This window comes from Muscardinus avellanarius (assembly GCF_963383645.1).
Source record: "Muscardinus avellanarius genome assembly, chromosome: 12".
Classification (NCBI taxonomy): Eukaryota; Metazoa; Chordata; class Mammalia; order Rodentia; family Gliridae; genus Muscardinus; species Muscardinus avellanarius.
The window spans coordinates 64,731,439-64,749,855 of record NC_137798.1 but is presented as its reverse complement, the minus strand read 5'-3'; the positions used below and the strand labels follow the sequence as shown (position 1 = coordinate 64,749,855).

At 40.9% G+C, this 18,417-nt stretch overlaps 1 protein-coding gene across 1 annotated transcript in view; it reads left to right on the top strand.

The window, feature by feature from the left end:
* Positions 1-1,275: 1,275 nt before the first annotated feature.
* The window catches only part of CCDC175 (coiled-coil domain containing 175), a gene marked incomplete at both ends in the record, with an annotated part of 65,385 nt that continues 48,243 nt past the window's right edge, over positions 1,276-18,417 (top strand). The window contains 5 exons of the mRNA XM_080707158.1: positions 1,276-1,435; positions 5,303-5,388; positions 7,648-7,759; positions 12,574-12,709; positions 15,440-15,941. Of these exons, the coding sequence (XP_080563284.1) occupies positions 1,276-1,435; positions 5,303-5,388; positions 7,648-7,759; positions 12,574-12,709; positions 15,440-15,941 (996 nt within the window). The remainder of the gene's footprint in view (positions 1,436-5,302; positions 5,389-7,647; positions 7,760-12,573; positions 12,710-15,439; positions 15,942-18,417) is intronic.

Sequence of the window (18,417 nt, the reverse complement as noted above, 5' to 3'; positions counted from 1 at the left end):
TTTGGAAAGGATGGGGTGAATTTTGCAAAGGACATCCCATCTGAAAGGAACCATGAGATAAGGTAAAAGCTGGAGATTTCTTACAAAGCACATTTAGGGAAAAAATATTAAGGACAATAAGGGAAACAAAGAGGCATAAAAATCCAGTAAGTGAGGAGGGCACCTGTGTCCCCTTAGGGCTTAGCCTTCCTTCCCAGACAGTGGAGAGCAGTGTAATACAATTGGAGTGGGGTGATATGAATGGGGTGATGAGCCCAAAGAATATTTAGGTAACAGCATAAAAGTTGGCCTGGAGTGGTCCAGGCTAGGTATTTCCAAAAGAGAGAGATGTATCACAAGGAATTTATTACAAGGACAATAGAAGCCAAAGGGGAAGCAGATAAAGAAGATGCCAGAGGTCAAAGTGCTGCCATCGCCCTGTCTGTGGCCCCAGACCTATACTCAGTGCTGGAAAACCCTGGATCCCACTTTTTCCACCTCTGGGATCAGCCAAACTGCTGGGACCTGCAACCAATTGTGGCCAGAAGCTACCACTTCTGGAGACAGAAGCAGTATGGCTTTTGGCCTCTCACCACTGTCTCCCACTGGTGGAACTTACCCAGAACCAGCTGGCCAACATGTTTGGGAAATGTGCTTTCCTGGCCTCTTATTCCTATCACACAGAGGAGAGTACAGAAAGACAGGAACAGAGCTGAATAAATAGAGAACAATTTCAGAAAAGGGTGAGGGGAGAGAAGACAGAAAAGAACCATGATTCAAGGCCAACATGTGCTCAGAGAGAGAATACAGGGAAAGTACTAAGAGTTCAAGAGACAGATTTTATAAAAGCCCAGTAGGATGTTCATACGGACTCCACCTCACCTCCATGATTACCTTCCTGTGGCAGTACATTTAGCCATCCGTGTTTCAGTGTCCTTGTCTGTCTGTCAAACTGGACTGCCCCAAAGTTTCAGGAGCTACTGTATGTAAGGTCCTTCTGAGGCATGTGACAGGCACAGAGAGGCGTTCAAACCGATCGTTATTATGATTCCAGAGGTCTATGAGAAAGGCACCAGGCCTGAACTCAAGAAATGGAAACAGAGATGGAGTGGGAAAGGACAGGTTGAAGAAGTCACCCTTTGTGTTCCTCTTCATTCTTGCGGATGAAGAGAAACAGGGTGGTACCCATTCCAGGCGCGAGCCACCAGGGGGCGCCCGGAAACCTCAGCGTCCCCGTTGCCCTTGGCAACCGTGGTCCTCAGGCCTCTGAGACTCAAGATTGCCGCTGGCAGCAAGATGGCCTTGAGCTCCTGGAGCGAAGAGCTGGAGTTGGGCGGGGAGAAGAGGGTGCAGCACGTCCTGGTCTCCACCGGCCCCTCCCTGGAGCTATTCAGCTTCCCCTCGACTCTGGGCTCTTCGGTCGCGGCCAAGGCCTTAGAGCAGCTCCTTGTTGTGGGTGAGCAGCCCCCATGCGGTGCTCAGCCCGGGACCCTCTGAGGGAGGGTCCCAAAGGAGGGGGAGGGGAAGAGAGGGAGGAGAAACGGATTTAAATGCTCAGCTCTCCTGCGCTGGTGGCTGGGGTGAATTAACGCAGCTTTGGTAGTCAAGTGTCCTGGCCCCAGGCTGGTCGGCGACTTGAGTATCCACCTACATTTAGATTACTACCTTCTATTTGGGCGGCTGTTTCTCCGCCTTTAACCTCCTTCTCCATTTTGACTATTAAACTTTCTATTAAACTAGAGAATTTAATAGGCAACTAATGAAACACTTAAAAAAAAAAAAGCGGGCGTGGTGGCGCACGTTTGTAATCTCAGCACTTGAGAGCCTGAGACAGGTGGAATTTAGGTTCGCAGCTGAAGCACTCCACAACTTAGTGAGACCCTGTTTCAAACATAAAGAAAAAAAAATAGGGTTAAGAGTATAGCTTGGAGGTACATGCCCCTGGGCTCATTTAAAGAGACCCCTAGACATATGAGGCAAATATTGGATTAAAAAGAATGTTTCTGCCGGGCGCTTGTAATCCCCGGCGCTTGGGAGGCGGAGTTAGGAGGATCCTGCAGGTTCTAAACCAGCCACGCTGGCTTAAGAGAACCTGTTTCCAAATATTAAAAAGTATAAAATAAGTCTGGGAGTGTAGCCCGGAGGTAGAAGGGCTTCCAGGAACCCCACTACCACCAAAAAAAAAAAAAAAAAAAAAATGTTTCTGAGATTCAGATCGCAAATGACTTTTAATCAGGTCATTCTTCCAAGAAAGGGTATTTCTTGTGAAGTACAAAAACCATTTAGACCAAACATCAAAGCATCTCACTGTTGTTCTGTGGTCCTCTGATTGCTTCAGATCGGTTTGTACAAATATTGTGAAGAATGTGAACTACCAATGAGACTTAAATTAGTCCTATGTATCAATCACCTTGAGTCTGGGGCTTGAATTCTCTTTGTGCTGATCTCTAGACCAGACATCCATTCAATCCTGCTACTTATACACAAATACTTTTTCTGCTAATAATGTCTAGACTCTCAAAAAATTTTATTATAAAAAAAACTTCATTAAGCCTTCTTGTTCTGAGTATTTCTTTAACACACTTGCTTGAGAATTCACTAGCTGGCTTTAACTTGGTGTGAGCACTCAGATATGGACATAGCCATTAGGAGGGTGGGCCCTGGAGTCACAGGACTTGGGTTTGAATCTCCACCCATCAGGACTGTGACGTTTTTCTTTCACACTTTCTCTCCTTCCTTCTTATTTGGCATCTATCTGGCTTTCATTACCTTTGCCAATATTCCACAAGCCCCTTCTCAAGGACTTTCTGTTTGCAAAGAAAGAGAGGAAAGAAGACTTCATTAAATATATCGAAAGATAGAACAGGAACTGTCTACTTTATTAAGTTTCTGCTAATATCTACCGATTTTACAAACACATAATCTCCCTCATCCCATGCCTCAAATCTTTGCATAGAAATAAAAACAACATAATATTGATTTTGATTTACAGTACTGAGGATTGAACCCAGGGGCATTTTATCTCACAGCTACACCACCAGTATTTTTTTTTTTTTTTTTTTTGTATTTTGAAACAGAGTCTTGCTAAGTTGCTGAGGATCTAAGGTTTTTTTTTTTTAATTTGGTGATTTATTTATTTATTTTTGGTTTGGGGGGTTTTGTTTTTTTAATTTTTTATTGGTGCATTATATTCATACATGATATTGGGGTAAAAACTTGAACACATCACCGATTTAACCCCTACCCAATTCCAACCCCATCCCTCCTTCCCTTGCTTGGCTTAGTGGTTGACTTCGATATTTTTAAGTACATTGTATGTTTTAGAGAATTTCCTTCTTCCCCCCTCCCATCCCCTCATTTAGGTTGTCTTGTTTACTCCTCTATAGGATTTCCTTTTTCATCTAGAGTTCCTCCTATGACCCATTTCTCCTTAGCTTTCACATATTATGAAAAGCATATGATTTCTTATTTTTTGTGACTGACTAATCTCACTTAGCATAATGTCCTCCAGTTCCACCCATTTCCCTGAAAATGACGTAATTGAGGTTTTTTTTTAATGGCTGAGTAAAATTCCATTGTGTATATATCCCACAGTTTTGTAATCCATTCATCTGTTGATGGACATCTTGGTTGGTTCCATAGTTTGGCTATGGTGAATTGTGCAGCTATGAACATAGATATACATGTATTAGTTTGGTAGTTTGGTTTACTTTCTTTTGGGTAGATACCCAGAAATGGTATTGCTGGGTCAAATGGTAGATTTGTTCCCATTCTTCTGAGGATTCTCCATACTGTTTTCCAAAGTGGCTGCACTGATTTACAATCCCACCAACAATGTTTTAGAGTTCCCACTTCTCCACATTCTTGCCAGCATTTGTTGTTTGTGTTTTGAATGATTGCCATTCTAGTTGGAGTTAGGTGAAATCTCAGGGAAGTTTTGATTTGCATCTCTCTGATTGCCAGTGATTTTGAGCATTTTTCATGCATTTATTGGCCATTTGAATTTCTTCTTTCATGAAGTGTCTATTTAGTTCACTTGCCCATTTTGTTTTGGATGATTCTTTTTTTAGTGTTGAGTTTCTTGAGTTCTCTGTATATTCTAGATATTAGTCCTCTATTGGAGGTGTAAGTGGCAAAAATCTCCCATTCTGTTGGCTCTCAGTTGAGGTTCTTGACAGTTTCCTTTGCTGAACAGAAGCTCTTCAGTTTCATGCAATCCCATGTATTGATTCACCTTTTAATTTGTTGTGCCTTTGGGGTCTTGTTGAGAAAGTCTTTTTCTGTGCCTATGTGTTGCAGTGTTGGACCTATGCCCTCTTCAAGGAGCTTCAAGATCTCTGGTTTGATTTCCAAGTCTTTGATCGATCTTGAATTGACTCTTGTGCAGGGTGAGAAAGTGGGATTAATTTCCAATTTTCTGCATATGGTTAACCAGTTTTGCCAACACCATTTGTTGAAGAAGCTATCTTTTTTCCAGTGTATGTTTTTGGCCCCTTTGTCAAAAATCAATTGGCTGTAAGTGTGTGGACTTGTTTCTGGGTCTTCTATTCTACTCCATTGGTCTATGTATCTGTTTTTTTGCCAGTACCCTGCTGTTTTTATTACAATGACTTTGTAATATAGTTTAAAGTCAGGTATTGTGATTCCTCCTCCATGGTTTTTGTTGCTGAGAACTACTTTGGCTATTCTGGGCTTTTTGTTATTCCAAATAAATTTAAGGACTGATTTTTCTGTGTGTGTGAGGAATGATCTTGGTAGTTTAATTGGTATTGTGTTGAATCTATAGATCACTTTTGGAAGGATGGCCATTTTAATATTTATTCTGCCAATCCATGAACATGGAAGGGGGTCTAAGTTTCTAGGGCTGGCCTTAAGCCTGTAATCCTCTTGTCTCAGCCTCTCAAGCACTGGAATTATAGACATATGCTGCCATGATTCAATTTGTGTTTCTGAAGAAATATTGTTTTATAGTTAACATATATATTTATATGTACATATATAAAACCATTCTTATTCAAACATTATTGGTAAGTTAGACTGATTCCCTTCACAAATGGTTATTGATTTTTGTATTGTTCAGATTTTTTCTTTCTCCATAAGATATGTAAAAATGAATATTACGAGTTTGTCTTTAAGGTGTATAAAATGTATACCTAAATTAGAATACTATTAATAGGAAACAACATGTACAAAAGAGATAAATTTAGAGGCATAATAGAAATTCAGAAATAGATATAACTTCCAGCATTTGAACCGAACCATAAAGGATTAAATATGATTTGGGCATGTAAATAAAGATCTTAATTTTCTCTTTTTTTTTCAGAAAAATCTCTGCAAAGTGACTATTTTAAATGCAATGAAGAAGCTAGGATCTTTCTTAAGGACATTGTTATAGCTGTTAAAAAATTGGTATTGTATTATCTATAAGAACTATTTTCAATCATCTATTTAATTCTTCATCAAACTTTAATTTAGCACCAACTCTGTTTCAAGATACTTAAATAGGTAAATAGGAAAAAATATTTACCCTGTTAAAAAATAGTTTTCTTTCGAAAAGCCAGGCGTGGTGGCACATGCTTGTAATCCCCACGCTTGGGAGGCTGAGACAGGAAGATCGCACAGGTTCAAAGCTAGCCTCGCTGGCTTAAGAGACCCTGTTTCCAAATTTTAAAAAAAGTATAAAAATAGGTCTGGGAGTGTAGCCCGGAGGTAGAAGGGTTTCCAGGAACCCCAGTATCACTCCCCAAGAAATAGGTTTCTTTCAATTCACTAAGAGTTTACTCCAGTATAAATTATTGCCAGTTTTTTTTTTTTTCATGCAGAAAACCAAATTACAGGACTTGTGCTAAAGATGAGGACAAGCCCAAGCAGGAAAAGCAATAGAGACCTTTGTAACAGAGCTCAGCTTATGAGTAGCCCTGTTGCCAAATGCTTGGGACCCCAATTTGCAAGCAGTGCTTAAAGTCAACCAATCAACAACCGTATGAAAACAACAAACTCTCTGGAGAATCACATTCATGGTGCCAATGAACTCATTTTTCTATAAGCAGTTCCTTTCATAATGGGCAAAAGATTATTTGAGATCTGTTCACTGAGGTAGACTGTGCTATTAGTGAAATCAACAAACAAACGAACAGACAGAAACTCCTTCAGTTATGTTGCCCTGGCACCTACAGAGGCATGTTGAAGAGATGTTTATATAATTTCCTTCTGCGGTGTCACAGAGATGCATCTGTTTGTCCTCTGGATGGCGTTTCAAATGCTTTCTTGGCAAGGTCAAAATGTGAAGTCTCTGAATTTATTTTTAAAATATTCAGTAAGAATCTACTACATATTGAGTATTTTAAAATGTAGAAAAGTGAATTTGAGTTGGCCAACTAATCATTAAAATCTGGTTATATATAATTATCTATAATTTTGTACATATACTACATAGGTATACTGTATAGTCTTACTCAAATTAAGAGACACAGGTGAACCCTTGGGATTCAGGGGTGTCATCCTGCGAGAACCTTTCTTTTCTGCTTTCATTTTTCAGTTATGCTCTTCCATTATCTAGTATGTATCTGAGCTGAAAACCCTCTTAAATAACAGAGATAAATTTCTCCATCATTTTAGAATAATAAATATTTACTATTATAAAAGTAATACGTGTTTACTCTGGAAATTTTAGAAAAAAAATAGATAAGCAAAAAAGAAATCACCATTTTCCCACTACCCTAAAATAATCACAATTAACTCTTTGGTGAATATCCTTGCAGGGTATAGGTGATACCTGCATTGAATTTTACTTTAAAAAAATGATCATGCAACTAGGCATGGTGGTGCACACTTGTAATCCCTGTGCTGGGGAGGCTGAGACAGGAGGACCGCACAGGCTCGCAGCCAGCCTCAGTTACTTAGCGAGGCTCTCAGCAACTTAGTGAGACCCTGTTTCCAGGCCTGGGAGTATAGCCCAGATGTATAAAGCCTCTGGGTTCCACTCCCAGTACCACACACACCCAAAAATGATCAACCAAAAATAAAAAAGTGATCATGCTATATTTACAATTATGCAATCTTATTTTTTTTCAGTTGGTAAAATATAATGGCAGTAGATCATTATGATAACTATAGTAATTGTGACCATTCTTAAAAGGTGATTTATCTATTTCAAATGACTGAATTTTGAATAGTTTTTACTTTTTTGAAATAGCCCCACCTAAAATGAACCAAGCAACCAACCAATGTTACCTGGCTCTTTGTTTGGATTTATAGGTATAAATAAAAGAACCATTATTCTCTTTATACCCAAACATATTTTTGTAGGAAAAATGTTTATACTTAGGATTGAACCCAGGGGCATTCTACCTCTGAGCTACACCTCCAGCCCTTTTTATTTTTAATTTTGAAACAGAGTCTAAGTTGCTGAGGCTGGCCTTAAACTTCCTATCCTTTTGTCTCAGAATGTGAAAGATAAATTAGCAGTGGCATCTTAAACACTAATAATAGGGTATGTTCTTTTTTTTTCTTTCTATTCCAAATAAAAATAGACAGGAGACATTTAATGAAAATTAATTTGACTCCACAAGACATTTATAGAGACTCTTTTAAAAAGTAAATGTAATAAATGATATAATTGGGGGAGGGTCTCTTATCTTTTTTTGAAACCATAATTTAAATTTTCAGGAAGAAATGAGAAAAACTACAATTGATCATCTGGAGATCGAAAGCATGGAGCTCAGCAGACTCTACTATCTGCTGGAGACTCTGCCTGGCAACATGAACAGGGAGCTAGAAGGTACCTTGAAGTTATGGCTGCAGGGTTTTATGTATCTTAGAAAATAGAACTAAGTGCCTTAAACAAGATGACTTGAATGACTGTTGCTTGTATGAATTTAGCTGGAAAGGTCCCCTAATGTGAACATATTTCAGTGGAACCAACACACTGTATATGAAACTTTAGTGTATGTAATTTAGTTTCTAAATAGATGAAGGTATATGGATCAGACCATTCCAAGTCAGTATTTATCCAATTCAGTTAGACAGTGTGACTGGCCTAAAAATCATTCTACTCTCCATCTCTGTGACTTGGCAAGTCTGGTACTTCCTATAAGTGGAATCTACAACCAGCTGCTTATGGCTATTTCATTTAGCATAATCCCTTCAAGGCTTATTCATATTGCAGCATATATCAGAATTCTTTTTTTTTTTGTAAGAAAGACTGACTATATTCCATTACATGCATTCACCACACTTTGCTCATCCATTCATCTTCTGATAGCACCTTGTTTGCTTCGTGTGTGTGTGTATGTGTGTGTGTGTGTGTGTGTGTGTGTGTGTGTGAGTAAATAATGCTATGGAAAACATAGGTATCCAAATATCTAGTGGAGACTCTGCCTTCAATTCTTTTGGCTTTATGTGCAGAAACTGCATTTCTGGATTGTACAGCAATTCTACATTCAAGTTTTTGATGATCCACAGTGGGTAAGCCATTTTACAGAACCACCAGCAATGTACATGGGCTCCGGTTCTTTCATATGCTTGCCTGAGCTCATTATTTTCTGGGTTGTTTTGTCTATAAATGGTGTTCATCTTACTGAGCATGACTTGATATCCCACTGTGGTTGTTTTCATTTCCTCACTGATCAAGTGATGCAGAACATCTTTTCATGTGCTTTTTGGCTCTGAGTGTATCTGCTCTGGAGAAATGTCTATACAGGTCCTTTTTGCCCATCTTTTAGTTGAATTTTGTGATGGTTGTTGAATTGTAGAAGTTCTTTATATATATCAGTTGTTAACTCCTTATGAGATCTGTTATTTGAAATTTTTTTCTCTAATTCCATTGTTTTCCTTTTCATTCTGTTGATAGTAGCCTTTGATGAACAGAAGTTTTTAATTTTGATGTAGGCAAAAAAAAAAAAGGTTTTTTTCTTTTGTTTCCTGTGCTTTGTAGAGTATCCAATAAATTATTGGCAAAACCAATGTCTTGAAGTTTTACCCCATATTTTCTTCTTAGTGTTTTTATTATTGTTATTGTTTTTATTTTATTTTACTTCATTTTGCAATGCTGGGGATCCAACTTGGCCCCTCATGCAAATTAGGCAAGAATTCTAACATTAAGCCACACCCTTAGCCCCTTAGAGTTTTATAATTTTAACTCTGATAGTTGGGTCTTTGATCCCTTTTTAGTTGAATTTTGTATTTGCTGTAAAATGAGGGCCCAATTCATTTCCCCAGCTTCTAGGAGTTTTGGCTACGAATCAAAGCCGAGTTCCTCTCTAGGAATTGCCTCGAACAAAAGAGACAGGCTCTACCCTGGCTTCCAACTTCTCCCTGGATGCCACTCCTATCCAGTGATTGGTTACTGTGAGGGTCAAAATCTGGCCCCCTCACCTCTGTGCAGAACAACTTGGAAGTGCCAGCACAGCTCCAAACCCCTCCTGGTCTAATCTCTCCCCTCTCCCCTGCTCTGCTTTCTTTATTTCCCCAAGGAATTGCCCCTAAAGCACTATATAATAAATTATTTACACACAAGTTATAGAATCTGTTTTCCAAGGATCCCACCCTAAAGAGTGGTACCAATAAGCATTTTTTTTTAAATTATGTGCTCCAATTATTCATTTATTGACTCTCAGCTCTAAATCTGCACTTCAATTGTGTGCTCTGCGGTGAGGGAGCTGGACGCTGCAGATTTTCCCTCTCTACCGGCAGGCATAATGCTAAATTTTGTCAGCAGAGGGCGCTAGAGGGATAGTAGAGGAAGAACGACTTCTCTTCCTGTTTCTAGTATTCTCAGCTTGGACAACTCTTGCAGTATGTGTGGCTTCCGTGCCAGGGTTCCGCAGCACCCAGCGGTTCGCAGTGCCCAGCAGCATCCCCAGTGCCCCTCGGGGAGTTTCGTGGTACAGTGCCACCAAGAGGCATCACTCCATGGAGAAATTCCCCTGCATTTCCCGTGTGGTTTTGCAGTGAGTTTTGAAGTATGGTGCATCTATGTAGATAGGTTTCCTAACACGTCAGCGTAGATTTCCAGCAGTTTCCACCAGCCCAGCATCTCATGAGCTCCTTTGCCAGGAAGCAGGCCCCAGCCCTCCCCAGTAGGCTCTGCCTCTCAGGACTGGATGCATTGAGCCTTCTATCTTGCCCAAAGCATGGTGGCTGCTCTTCATACTTGTCCTTCCTCCTATTTTTTTTCTTTTTCTTTCCTTTTTCTTTCTTTCTTTCTTTTTCTTTTCTTTTCTTTTCTTTTTTTTGGTACTAGGGATGGAACCTAGGGACATTCTACCTCCAAGTTATACCTTCAACCTGATTTTATTTCTTATTTTGAAACGGGTCTCACTAAGTTGCAGGGTCTCTGGTTTTGAACCTGTGATCTTCCTGTCTCGACTTTCCAAGTACCAACCACCACACTTGGCTCATACCTGTTATTTCTGAATTTTTAGAGTCCTCTTCTTTATCTATTCCTTTATCACTCTAGTCCTCTGTTGTAGTTTATAGCTCTTCATAATAAATTTTCTGTGTTCAATGTACTGTGAGATTTCTATCTCCTAACTGGACTCTTACTGATATCATAGGTTATAAAACAATATGCATGGTGTTAGTTTGGGAGAAAAAATCAGCAAGATATGTGTGTGGAGTAAGAATAAAGCTTTGAAGAATCTGTGCCAAAGGCAAAATTTCAAGTGATTTTTATATTTTAAATTTTTTTCCAGATGGGCCTTCTTTTTTGTATGTATATATGTATGCAAACACACACACACACACGTGTGTGTGTGTTTATATATATGTGTATATATATGTGTGTATGTATGTATACACACACTGTTTTTATATACCAGGGGCTGTATCTCCAAGCTATACCCTCAGACCTTTTTATTTTTGAAACAGGGTTTCACTAAGTTGCTGAAGTTGGCCACAACCTAATCTCCTATCTTAGCCTCCCAAGTACTAGGATTATAGGAATGTGCCACCATGCCCAGTTGGGAAAATATTTGAGAAGAAAAATATATCAGATTAGTTTATAAGATCCTTGCTACCTGCTGAATACTTAACCAAGAAAATGTAGTAGATTTTATGTTATAAAAACTTACTGTTCAAAGTGTGGTCTTCATCTTTATATCAGCAACATAACAGCATCTGAAAGCTTATTAGAAAATTTAGTCTCAGCCCAGGGCAGCGACACATGCCTGCTATCCCAGTACTTGGGAGGATGAGATGGGAGGACAACAGGTTCAAGGCCGGTCCAGCAACCTAGCTAGACCCTCAGCAGCTAAGCAAGACCTTGTTTCAAAACTAAAAAAGGGCTGGGGGTGTACCTCAGAGATAGAATGCCCCCATATTTAATCCCCAGTACCAAACAAACAAAAATATGCAGTAGTCTCAAGGTCCATCCCAGACAGACACTGTATAGTATCAGAATCTTCATGTTAATAAAATTCCCAGATGATGGATATGCATATTTAAGACAAAAATTTTGAGAAGCCCTGCTACAATAAATTATGTAACCAGTAGTCAGGACAGGGGGCTGCTAGAAAAAGTTGTCCAGGTGTAGTGGCATACACCTGTAATCCCAGTACTCAGGAAGCTGAGATAGGAGGATTGCAGGATCAAGGCCAGCCTCACCAACTCACTGGGGTCCTTAACAACTTAGCAAGACCCTGTTTCCAAAGAAAAATTAAATAGGACTGGGGGTATAGATCAGAGGTAGAATGCCTCTGAATTCAATCCCCAATACCATGCACACACAGACACACACGCGCACACGCACACACACATGCCTAGCTATCTCAGGGAAGCTATTAGAGTCTAGGGAATTTGTGGCATACAAATGGATAGTGTGACACTTTTCTAGACAACAGTGCTCAAAATTTTATGTATGTGGACCCTTTAGCTTTTATGTACTGAGTAATCTCCTGAAGTTTTGTGTGACTACACTGATATATTACTTATCTATGAATAATTAGTTACTTAATATATTATATTCTCCAGAAAACAGTCTGAAGCAATGGCTTTTGTATCATTAATTTGGGGGGAGTGTGATCCAGAGAGGAGGGTAGGATAAGAAAACTAAGGCAGAGGAGAAGGGAGAGTCGGTATGGGGTGCGTTATAATGGCCGTAGCTAACTGGAACTATTGAGTTGTGAGAACATGCCCCTCAAACATGTTCTGCCTCTTCTCAGAACAATCCAGTCGGTAAGAAAGGAGAAGATATTTATGCACTGGCTCCTGTCTGCCATTGGTCTACTGTGTGTCCCACCCTCTGTGTCCCTGGGTTATACATGGTTATGCATGGGTGTGGGTGTCTAAAGAAATCCCAGAGTCAAGGTGATAGCAAGACCTGGGCAAGAGTGGGAAGTGCAGGGGACAGGAGGGAATCGGGTGCTGTCAGACTGCACCAGCCTGACCTTTTTAGAGCCAGTGGGAAGCTGGTCACCATGGCATCAGCACAAATCAGAGAAATAAAAATCGGTAAAAATTGAGGGGGACCAGAGTGTTAAGACTTATCTGACACAAAGACATGATTAAAGGATATTTCAAAGAAAGACGATGTACTCGTATCTATAATTGTGTTCTTTCTCACATAATGTAGTATTATCTCCACTTACTTTTAAGAATGTGTCAAAAGTGCTCGAAAATTAAATCTCTTTGAGATAAAGCAAATACAAATGAAAATCTCAAGGATAGATGAAGAAATAGATAGTCTAAAGAAGAGACTAATTCAGCTGATGGAAATCAATGAAGCTCTGGGGTAGGTATTTTCAAATTCAGAACTTGAGGGAAAAGGGGTCTGGGGCTGGACTGGGGAAATTTTTTGCAAGGGGTTTTCCATCTGATCTGAACTGGGTCAGGGCAAGTTAAGAGGGGGAGACAGGTTGTAGATGATGATATAGGCAGATGTACCCATGAGTGTATGGGCAGGAGAACAGAAAATCTTCCACTGCTGCTTGGAGACCGGTGCCATGTCAGAGGCAATTCAGCTTCCCAGCAGCCATTAGATTGCTTGTAAGTCACATAAACAACCTCCAGTGCCACCTCCAAAGTAAAGGCCCAGAGTAGCTTTCCTTTCCATTTTTCTAGAATTAAATTTGCAACCCACCTCCCTACAAGACGAGAGTTTCTTATTTGGATTTTGCTGTAAATATAATGTTAAGTCTGATCTGTTGCAGCTAGTTCAACTCGTTAAAGATTTTGAGTCATCCTTATAATCCTCTGGAGGACCAAGGATGGGGTTTGTTCCAGATCTTATCTATAATTAAATGTGCCTGCCTGAAGCTAGGGATGTGACACCTCTTCATTCCTGAGCTGTGTTGCCTCAGACCAGCATTTTATCCCACGGGCCTCACTGGCTCTATCTGCGAAACAGGAATTATAAATCTTTGACTCCCAGCTCATGAGAGGGAAAGATGTTTTCTGGGGATGGGGGATGGAGACCTTGAAGAATGATCCAGCAGGGTAAGCAAATTTGCAAAACTAATGCATAAATATTACAATGTTGCGATTTCGGTGTGTGAAATGTTTAAGAACCCTATGATAGAGAGAGAAAAAAAAATCTTCTTGGGAAACTAAAATAATCAGGAGGTTGCTGGTTGCAGGAGCTATCAAAGCATCAGGATTCAGGTGGAGACGTCAAGCCCAAACCAGGCCTCGGAACCTGTCCCAGGAGATGCTCCAGGAGAAAGGAGCTTCCCATTTACAAAAGTTTGAGGAATGCTGAAATTCTAACTCCCGCTAAAGATTCATAGTGTAGATCTGTGCATGGTGAATGCAAGCCACAGTTGCCAGGGACGGCTATGTAACTAGACTAGTTCTAAACCGATAACCAGAAAAACAATGCCCAGGATGAACACTACGCCCGGCTTGAATATTCATATCAACTGGTCAGCAGCATCACACCCCCATATTCCTGTGATTCTCAAACTTGAACAAGCATCAGATGCGCCTGGAGGGCTTGCTAAGACAAAGACACATTGACTAGGATTTAGTAGGTCTGGGGTGGGCGACGGTAGGGCAATCTGCACTGCTACCAAGTTCCCAAGTGATGCTGCTGCCTCTGGTCTTGGCTCTGCTTGGAGAGCCACAGCTCCAAACAAGTATGTGTAACTGGAGCATTGAGGAGGAAGTCTGCTGCTTGGTGAGCTAGCAGCCTCAAGTTCCAATCACTCATTGTATCTGCTTTTTAAAGAAAGATGGGTATGGAGGTGCCCCTGGGATCCGACAGGGGGTGAATGTATCTCCTGTCTCAGACATCCCTGGAAATCTGGAAACCAGACAGTTCTTTAAATGTTTCTTAGGTCCCATGTCCTATTGTGAGCTCCTTAACCTATCACAACACACCTAGTTTTTTTTGTTTTTGTTTTTGTTTATTAGTTTTGCTACTGGAGATTGAACCCAGGGCATTCTACCTCTGCGGTACACCTTCAGCCCTTTTCTAAATTTTAATTTTGAAACAGGTTCTTACTAAATTACTGAGGCTGGCCTCCAACCTGGGATCCTCTTATCTCAGCCTCCCAAGTACTGAATTGCTTCCCTGAGGCTTTTCAGCTCTGGGGATGACTCATTCTCAGAAGCTCCCCATGCTGGGCTCACAAAACACCCACCATCTAGAACCTTCACTGAGCGTCTGGCCTATGCTTCATTTTATTGCATTTCTACTGCAGACTTGGACTTCTAGAAAATAAATTCCCCAACAACTTGTTTTTTGAGCCCTGTAATACAAGCCTATCTTGTATTACAAGTCTCTCCAACACCTATAACCCTGAAGACTAGAAAAAAGAAAAGATCTTTACATTGCAGGAGCTTTAAAAAAAGAAGTAAAATAGAGAAATGGCACTAGCAATCCATTCTTCAAACCTTTTATTGTGAACCCTGTGGCAGCTGTTTCTCTCCACTTTAAGACTTTCCTGGGATGGATGAGGGCAGCCCTGGACCAGTGAGGTTAATGGCTCCTCTTCTGATCATTGTTCATGGAGTTTGAACCCAGAGGCATTATACTTCCAAGTTACACCCCCCAGCCTGATTTTATTTCTTATTTGGAAAGAGGGTCTCACTAGGTTGCAGAGAGCCTCACAAAGTCGCCAAGGCTAGCTTTGAACCTGTGATCCTCCTGTCTCAGCCTCCCAAGCACTGAGATGCAAGCATGTGCCATCACACCTGGCTAATGGCTCCTTTTGTGCTCAGATCTGTCTGAGAGGATAAAAGGGTTCCAATTGGGTCTTAAGCATCTTCTGAACATTGAAAATGAACTCAACCTCCTCTTTCTCTAAGAGAGGAAGGCCAGTTCTCTCTTGGGTCCACCCTGCAGGGCTCTGACATTGGAGGGTGGCTGGAGATGTGACGGGATGATTTTCTTTAGTTTAATGGCATAATCTCAGAATGATATGGTGACGATACAGATCAAAACGCGTACGTGGCCAGATCCCATGCCCCTGTGCAAAACCGCTTTTGAATCACTCTGTACTTTAAACCAAACTTCTGCAAGTTGCTACCTAGCACGTGGGGACTGGTGGCGTGGGGTGGAGCCGAGTCAGGTGACATTTTGGCCGCAGATGAACAGCTACAAGGGTGACGCTTGTTCACTGTTCCCATCTTGCCATCCGTCCTTGTTTCCATCTCGACCACGTTTAGATGATCAGGGACGTCCGGGACACAACTACAGAATGAGCCTCCCTGACAATTCCCCTCCTCGCCAGGCCCAGTGCATCCACCACACAGAATCCCACTTCCTGTCCCAAGCACGGTGCTTTCTCCCCAGGGAAAGGCAGAAAGATCTGGCCAGGCAGCACATGACATTTGTCCTGTCGCTCAACCAAATGATGGAAGAGAAAGCCACGGCCACTGTCTATATAAACGAGACCTGCACCAAAATCAGCTTGGAGAAAGACGAAATAGAACTGCAGAAGAAGAACTTGAAGGAGGTGGAGGAGCTGATAGTAAAACAGAGAGAAGAGTACTTGGTGAGAAAGCAGCAGTTGACTTCACAGGCAAGTGACATGGTTTATCTTCTGAAAATACAGAATTGTTTGGTGTATCAGTCCTCACGGCTGACAAGAAATGTTCTTCCAGATATCACCCTTGCATAGGAGTAGCTCAAGATAATTTGGAGCCTTTTTTTTGTGTGGGGGGGTACTAGCAACTGAACCTAGAGGCATTCTACCTCTGAACTATATACTCCTGTCCCTTTTTATTATTGACTTTTTGGAGACTGGGTCTCGCTTAGTTGCTGAGGCTAGCCTCTAGCCTACAATTTTTTTTTTTTTGTCTCACCCTCCCAAGTCCTGAGATCACAAGCACGTGTTACCATCATGCCTGGCTTCATTTGGAGCTCCCTCTGAGCAACCCAGACCATGCCCCCCATGCCCCCTGCATCAAGCTGGTTAAGTTACTTAAGTTACTGAGGCAAAGAGTGGAGTGTCTGAGTGGGCAGAACTGGGTAAAGACTTCCAGGGTCTCTTTACCCAGTGTGTGTTGGGGGGACCCTGTCACCTTTCTTAACTTTTTCTGGTACTAGAACAATCAGTCAGAGGTGGCATCCACTCTGAGCTTCACTCACCAGATGGAAGAATTTATCTGTTTTATTCACTGGTGCAACCAAGCACCAAGAACAGACCCTGAACCTACCCTCACCCGCGGGAGGCACACAACACTGCTTTCTGGAATGAATAAGATCTTTATTTTAAGCCCCGCAGGGAAAGAATTTTACCCCCCTTCGTATGTATGTATGTATGTATGTATGTATGTATTTTGTCCTAGGGATTGAACCCAGAGACATTCTACTTCCAGGCTACACCCATTCCTTTTAATTTTTTATTTTAAAATAGGCTCTCCCTAAGTGTCTGAGGCTGGTCCCAAACCTGCAGTCCTCCTGTCTCAGACTCCCAAGTATGGGTATTACAGTAGTACACTCCAGCACACCTGGCTTCTATTTTTTTATTATAAACCATTAAAACCTAAGAAAGGATGGGCTTCCTCTAAGAAATTTTTAAACATGATGGAGCCTTCTTCCTTATTGCCCTATGAATAGTATATCTCAGAGGTCTACAACCTTTTTCTGACAGAAGCCAGATAGTAAATATTTACGGCCATACAGTCTCTGTCCCCACTGCTCAACTCTTGTCATTTTAGTACAAAAGTAGACATAAACAGTATCTAAATAAACGAGACTAGTGACTGGATTTGGCCCAGGAGTGGCTTACTCCAGATCTGTCTCCCTGGGAAAGGAAACCAGTTCAGATGCCAATAGCCAGACTGAAACAGTAGAGCTCTTTATTATGGCTACAGCAGAAACACCTGCAGTCCTGCAGCCTTAATGACCAATGCAGCGCCACTTCCTCCTCTCTTCCACCTGTCCTAAGGCTGGTTTTCCTCATGGTTACAAGGATGCTTGGATTGGCTCCCTTATTCAAGTAGAAAGAGGAAAGCCTTTCCCCAGGCAATGACCATTATTCGTCCTTTACTGTGTCTGATGGGCCAGGTATGCTAGTGTCCAGCCCTGGACGAACAGTGGGTCCCAAGGGAATGTCATGTGCCAATGGGTTTAGTCCACCTGAGGCAAGGAGGTAGTCATGAATCAAACATCAGCATGCACTAAAGAATTTTCTTGATACTTGATGAGAAGGAAAAACTATCACAGATGTCAAAGTATCAGTCCTGTAAGATCTCCATCCACACAAAATAGTTTTTCAAAGTCATTTTTACAATTGAAAGATCTTGGGAGAATGATTAAACCAAAGTATAAATACAGATGCCTAATCTTCAACAAAATTTATTAGTCACCAAGTTCTATTTATATGTTTCTGGTGCAGAGATAATTAATTATGATCACATTCATTCAGAATAGACATTTGGGATGAAGCAGCTGGTGACTTTAATAGAAAGTCACCCAGACATACGTTTCCAGGCCTGTTTAATACAGAGTTGAATATGCTTCCTTCGGTCTTCCTGTTGACTTATTACATTACTCTTTATTATTCATTTTACAAACATGTTTAATTTTGATAAGAGGGTGTCTCGCTTCATTAGAGAAAGAAGTGATTCGGAATATGTTTGGTCTTAGTCTGGCATGTTGGTGCATGCCTATAAACCTAGTATTGTGGGAGGCTGAGTAGGAGGATTACCTGTTTGAGGTCAACCTCAGCAATTTAGTCATACCCTTGGCAATGTGGGGAGACTCTGTTTCAAAATAAAAAGAACTGAGAGAATAGCTCACAGTAGAATGCCCCTGTGTTCAATCTCCAGTACCAAAATATAAAAGAATATGTTTGATTTTGATAAAATGATAAAAAGGATTATATACTACCCTGTCTCTAATTATTTTGTTTATTCTGTCTTTTGTTAGTTTTATTTCCTATTAAGTAATGTGAATTTAGGTTCCCAGACAACACTTCATTGCTTCCTTCATTCTCTGTATCTGCTTAGTACACTATAAATCAGAAAACTATTGCTACAGTATTTTACTAG